The sequence below is a fragment of the Zalophus californianus genome, chromosome 10 (assembly GCF_009762305.2).
Source record: "Zalophus californianus isolate mZalCal1 chromosome 10, mZalCal1.pri.v2, whole genome shotgun sequence".
NCBI lineage: Eukaryota > Metazoa > Chordata > Mammalia > Carnivora > Otariidae > Zalophus > Zalophus californianus.
The window spans coordinates 60347-66908 of NC_045604.1; the positions used below are offsets into that span (position 1 = coordinate 60347).

Consider the following 6562-nt stretch of genomic DNA (forward strand, 5'->3'; position numbering starts at 1 on the left):
ACAAGCAGGAGTTGTAGTCTGCACGCTCAACAAGCTGGGCAGAACACATGGTTCCAGAGCAGGAGAGCACGCGTGAATCCCGAGATCCAACAGAAAACGGTGACCCGAGCAGGTCTCAGGGCACTGGAGGGAGCACTCTGGGACTAGGCATCCGCTGCAAAGAGGCTCTAGAGGGAAATCTACAACGCAGGTAACCAACCGTTGTCTACTCTAAGATACACACAGCCAGAGAAACTTGCATTTTCTGATGGAAGTTTCTGGGGGAAATGGGCACTTTATTGTTTCCTGGGGTCTCTGGAGGCCTCAGGCAGGGCTGGGTCACCAGCTTCCCCCAGAAGAGGAGGCTGCTCCGTGGCTCTGTTTGTGGAAGTCGTGGCTATTTCCCCCAGCAAGATAAAAACTTGGAAAACTCAATCTTCTTATCCCCATTCTTGCCCTTTTTCTCAAAGGTATTGGCCCAGTAATCTGTGCGCTTTTTGTCCTGTGGGCAGGAGAAAATAAGACAAATCCCGTTGTACCCGTGAGATTTGGGCTAGGAGATATAGGAAGAGAGGCGCCCTGCTGTGGGGACCTGGCAAGAGCGTGTGGAGGACAGGAGCGCTGTAAGCAGAGCCACGATCCTGGGGCTGTTGCCTGGAGACCCCCTGATGAGCAACCCCCGGTGGGCACCCCTGGGATTCTGAGCAGCCTGGGCCACTAGCCACACCGGTGAGGGAGTGAGGGGACCTTCACCAGCCCCAGGCCCCGCCCTGTCCCTCTTTACGTGCACTGCCCACACTCTCCCCCAGGGCCCAGTGCAGGCTGACCTTGGTTTCCTTATGTTTCTACTCCCCTCCCATTTGACTCCTTTCCCATCCAAACTTGTAAGTTCCGGGTTCCCTCTCCTCAGGGCCCAGCTGTCTGTTAGATTTTGCTCATAGATTCCATGCATTCTAATAGCACAATAAAACCCTGTGTAGACTAAGCTTAGCCTAATGTAAAGGGTTATGCTCATATAACAAAGTTACGATTTCCACTGAGTTCCATCTTGATGAGGCTCCACTTGAACCAGAAGAATGAGTCTACTGGAGGGAGGAATTATGTTTGCCAGGAGGACTATCTGCTACCCCTGAAATCACAGTGGTTCAACAGATCATCTACTGGGATCCCTTCATATCTATACCCCATGTTGCTATTTTTAAATTATTTCCACTTACATATCCTCATTTATTCTCATTTATTCCTTAGATCAGAAAAAAGGGAATATCAGAGAGTGTGAGTAATTTGTCCAGAGTCACACAGCAGAGAAGCCCCAGCAGCAGGCTTCTGATTCCAAGCTCCAGACACCTTCTTCTACATGTTCTGTCTCCCCAAAGGGCTGGCCCTGCCTGGGGCTGGAAGGGAGTAATCAATGAGGCAGAATCAGGCTCAGGAATATCCAATAACAAAAAGTGAAACAAGAATCCTCAAATAGGGCGCCTGAGTGGCTCAGTTGGTTAAGCAACTGCCTTCGGGTCAGGTCATGATCCTAGAGTCCCGGGATTGAGTCCCACATCGGGCTCCCTGCTCGGCGAGAAGCCTGCTTCTCCCTCTGACCCTCCCCCCTCTCGTGTACTCTCTCTCTCTCATTCTCGCTCTCTGAAATAAATAAATCTTTAAAAAAAAAAGAATCCTCAAATATGTCAGAACCCATGGGACTTGCCCACCCATCACAGCCCCCTCCACACACACATTAAAGCCTCTCCCTGCCCCAGACAAGCCAGACCCCGACTCACACAGGCATTGAGGAACTTGGGGAAATTCTCCTGGAGCATCTTCAGCAAGGCTGACTTGTCCATGGTGTCATGGTGCCTGGTGTAGTTGTGAAATAGTTCGATGATGCCCACCACGAACTTCTCAGCTTGTGTGTTGCTCATCTTGGCAGAAAGAAAAACTCTGACCCTTTTTTCCTTCCCTGGGTGAGGAAGGTCTCTATGTTTAGGACGAATGGATGGGAACAAGGGAGAAAGTGAAGAAGGCCCAGGTGGAGCAGAAGAAACTATTTCTCTGTGTGGTGGGACATGTGGCTGGGCCACACAGGTCAGGGTCCAAGAGGAGCTGAAAGAGAACATTGAAGTCCAGCTGTGGGTAGGGCCACAGACTGGAGAAGCAGGGATGTAGGGGTCAACCACCTGAAAAGGTGGGGCCCTGAGCGAAACACAGCATTTGGATGACCTCACACTTCCAACAGCACCAAATCCATCTTTTCCAGCATCAACGTCAGGGTGAGAGTCATGGGGGAGAACAGTACCACTGTTGATCGGTCTTGGACAGATCCTGGGCTGCTTTAGGAATAAGACCCCCTGGAGGCCCACCATGACCAGCATGAAATGGGCTGTGGGGGCTATGAAGGTGAGTGTGAGCAGAGGAACACAGTGCTGTCCTGAGCCCCAGTGGAGGTCTTCCTGGACCATCCCCAGGACCAAGAAAGAGGGACTATGGAAGAGAATCAGCCTCAGATTTAAAATGAACAGAAAAACTCTGGTTTCTCTTCAGATCGCATAAATCTTTCGCCTTTTACTAAAATGAACAGAAAGACCTGCCCAGGTTCTTAGGTGGAATGTGAAAGAATGGTGTCCTAGATATCGTCTATTATTGAGGATGACCTGCCCTTTGACCTTCCTACTGTCTGGACCTCCCGAAGGCTAGACCATGTTTAAATAAAGAGAAGGTCTGATTTCTTGAATCAGGTTCTCCTGCCAACAGTCAGAGGTCTGGGCTGGACGGGACCCCAAGCCAGAGAAATTGGACAGTGCAGCCTTCACATTCCAGAATTACCAAAGCACCAAGGAAATAACCTTGGCTCATTCAGGTGAGTATCTAATACAAACTGCCATCACCTCCTGATGTGGGAGAAAGCTGTTATGTCACTAAGGAATGGTCCAAGACAGAAGCTGAGCCCAGTACCCAGACAGTCCCTGGGCTGGAGTGGAAGTGTGAAGGCTTTATTCATGCAGGGGCAGGACATCTCACCAAGGCAATGGGGAGTGGAGGTCTTGGGCCTGAGGTTGGGAGAACCTTCATGGCTTTGGCAGGGGCACCCACTCTTCCCCAAAATTGGGATGCAGAGTGGATCTCCAGCAACCCAGGGCATGGCAGGCAGGTGAACCAAGAGAGGAAGGAAGACAAGGAGGAGAGGGAGTCATGTCCTCAGTTCCCACTGGGGATATCTCTACAAAAGTTGTCACAGAGGAGCCAGGGGAGTGTTTGGTCCAGCTGCCTTGTGCAGACAAAGACCTCAAGCCGGTGGGGGGGGGGGGGGCGGGGCAGGGCGCAGGCCCTCTGGTGGCCATGGGGCAACTAGACCCAGGCTCCTGAGTCCTCTCCCACAGCTGCTTTCCCTGCTCCCACAGGCCCTGAGCACTCCTTCTAGAAAAAGCAAAGAAGCAGGTACAGACTTAACAGAGCTGAGAAGGCATCCCTGAGGAGAAGGATGAGTGAGATGTGTGCACCTGGGCAAAGACTGGTCCCTTTATGGGGCTCAGCCTGGCTCTTCCCAGGGGCTGGAGGCCCTGAGGCCATATTTGCTATCTGCATCCTGGAGCATTGCTCCACTCAGATGGGTAGGACATACTTAGGAGGGTGTGTTCAGCATTTTGCAGAATCCCAGGCCTCCAGGTCTTGCGCCTCCCAAGGGACCACCCCTGAGCCTCTTCTGTCCCCAAATTGATCTGGGGCTGGGAGGCCAGTGGGACACATCACAGCAGGACAGAAAATAGGGTAGAGAAAACTGGGTTTCTGGACCTAAGGAAGGTGGAATTTCAGACTCTGGAGGCAGCATGGTTTGTATTTGCTCATCACCCACCCTTCTAGAGATTTGCTCTGACAATTAACACTAATGACCACCACTACTTATTGGGTTCTTAAATGTGTCAGGCATTAAGGTACCTGCTGTACCTACTTTCCTCCTTAACCCCTACCACCCTATAAGGTAGGTCTGTCAAATTCACAAAATACACAGAAAAGAAGACACGGAAAGAATCCTGAAAGCAGCAAAGGAAAAAAAGTCCTTAACCTAAAAGGGAAGACAGATCAGGTTCACAGCAGATCTGTCCACAGAAACTTGACAGGCCAGAAGAAAGTGGCAGGACATATCAATGTGCTGAATGGGGAAAATATGCAGCCAAGAATACCTGATCCAGCAAGATTGTCATTCAGAATAGAAGAAGAGATAAAGAGTTCCCCAGACGAACAAAAACTACAGGAGTTCATGACCACTAAACCAGCCTTGCAAGAAATATTAAAGGGGACTCTTTGACTGGGGGGATAAAGACCAAAAGCAACAAAGATAAGAAAGGAACAGAGAAAATCACCAGAAACACCAACTTTACAGGTAATACAGTAGCACTAAATTCCTATCTAGCAATAATCACTCTGAATGTAAATGGACTAAATGCTCCAATCGAAACACATAAGGTATCAGAATGGATGAAAAAAAAAAACAAGACCCATCTATATGCTGCCTACAAGAGATTCATTTTAGACCTACAGACACCTGCAGATTGAAAGTGAGGGGAGGAGAACCATCTATCATGCTAACGGACAACCAAAAGAAAGCCAGAGTAGCCATACTTATATCAGACAAACTAGACTTAAACCGAAGACTGTAACAAGAGATAAAGAAGGGCATTATATCAAAATTAAGAGATCTATCAAGAATATCTAACAATTGTAAATATTTATGCCCCCAACTTGGGAGCACCCAAATATATAAATTAATTAATAGCAAACACAAAGAAACTCGTTGATAATAATACAATAATAGTGAGGGACTTTAATACCCCACTTACAGCAATGGACAGATCATCTAAGCAGAAAATCAACAAGGAAACGATGGCTTGGAATGACACACTGGACCAGATAGACTTAACAGATATATTCAGAACATTTTCTCCTAAAACAGCAGAATACACATTATTTTTTTCTAAGATTTTATTTATTTATTTGAGAGAGAGAGAATGAGAGACAGAGAGCACAAGAGGGAAGAGGGTCAGACTCCCCGCTGAGCAGGAAGCCCGATGTGGGACTCGATCCCGGGACTCCAGGATCATGACCTGAGCCAAAGGCAGTCGGTTAACCAACTGAACCACCCAGGCGCCCCACATTATTTTTGAGTGCACATGGAACATGCTCCAGAATAGATCATATATTGGATCACAAATCAGCCCCCAACAAGTACAAAAAGATTGAGATCATACCATGCATATTTTCAGACCAGAATGCTTTGAAACTTGAAGTCAAACACAAGAAAAATTTTGAAAAGACCACCAATGCATGGAAATTAAAGAACATCCTACTAAAGAATGAATGAGTTAACCAGGAAATTAAAGAAGAAATTTTTAAAAATACATGGAAGCAAATGAAAATGAAAACACGACAGTCCAAAACCTTTGGGAAGCAGAAAAGGCAGTCTTAAGAGGAAAGTATAGAGAAACACAGGCCTACCTCAAGAAACAAGAAAAGTCTCAAATACACAGCCTAAACTTACACCGAAAGGAACTAGAAAAAGAACAGCAAATAAAGCCTAAAGCCAGCACAAGAAGGGAAATAATAAAGATTAGAGCAAAAATAAACAATATAGAAACAAACAAGCAAAAACAAACAGAAAAAAAAAAAAACACAGCAGAACAGATCAATGAAACTAAGAGCTGGTTCTTTGAAAGAATTAATAAAATTGATAAACCCCTAGCCAGATTTGGGACGCTTGAGTGGCTCAGTTGGTTAATCGTTTGCCTTCGGCTCAGGTCATGATTCCAGGGTCTTGGGATTGAGTCCCACATCAGACTCCCTGGGAGCCTGTTTCTCCCTCTGCCTGCCTCTTCCCCTGCTTGCATGCTCTCTCTCTGACAAATAAATAAATAAAAATCTTAAAAAAAAAAAAAATAGTCAGACTTATCAAAAAGAAAAGAGAAAGGACCGAAATAAATAAAATCATGAATGAAAAAGATCACAACCAACACCACAGAAATACAAACAATTATAAGAAAATATTATGAAAAATTATATGCCACGGTGCCTGCGTGGCTCAGTCAATTAAGCATCTGCCTTCAGCTCAGGTCATGATCCCAGGGTCCTGGGATCGAGCCCCAAATCAATCAGGGGCCCTGATCACTGGGGAGCCTACTTCGCCTTCTCCCTCTGCCTGCCGCTCCGCTTGCTTGTTCTCTCTCTCTCTGATAAATAAAATCTTAAAAAAAATTATGTGCCAACCAACTGGGCAATCTGGAAGAAATGGACAAATTCCTAGAAGCATACAAACCACCAAAACTGATATAGGAAGAAATAGAAAATTTGAACAAACCGATAACCAGCAAAGAAATTGAATCAGTAATCAAAAAATGTCCCAACAAACAAAAGTCCAGGGCCAGATGGCTTCCCAGGGGAATTCTACCAGATATTTAAAGAAGAGTTAATACCTATTCTCAAACTGTTCCAAAAAATTGAAATGGAAGAAAAACTTCCAAACTCATTCTACAAGGCCAGCATTACCTTGTTTCCAAAACCAGACAAAGACCCCACTAAAAAGGAGAATTACAAGCCAATA

The 6562-nt window shown here is 46.3% G+C and overlaps 1 protein-coding gene across 1 annotated transcript; it reads right to left on the reverse strand.

Moving 5' to 3' along the window:
- Positions 1–318: 318 nt before the first annotated feature.
- Positions 319–1895, reverse strand: S100A7 (S100 calcium binding protein A7). The gene is given in 3 exon segments (XM_027611967.1): positions 319–379; positions 381–481; positions 1755–1895. Coding segments are annotated over 3 exon segments (303 nt in total).
- Between the last annotated feature and the right edge of the window lie 4667 nt (positions 1896–6562).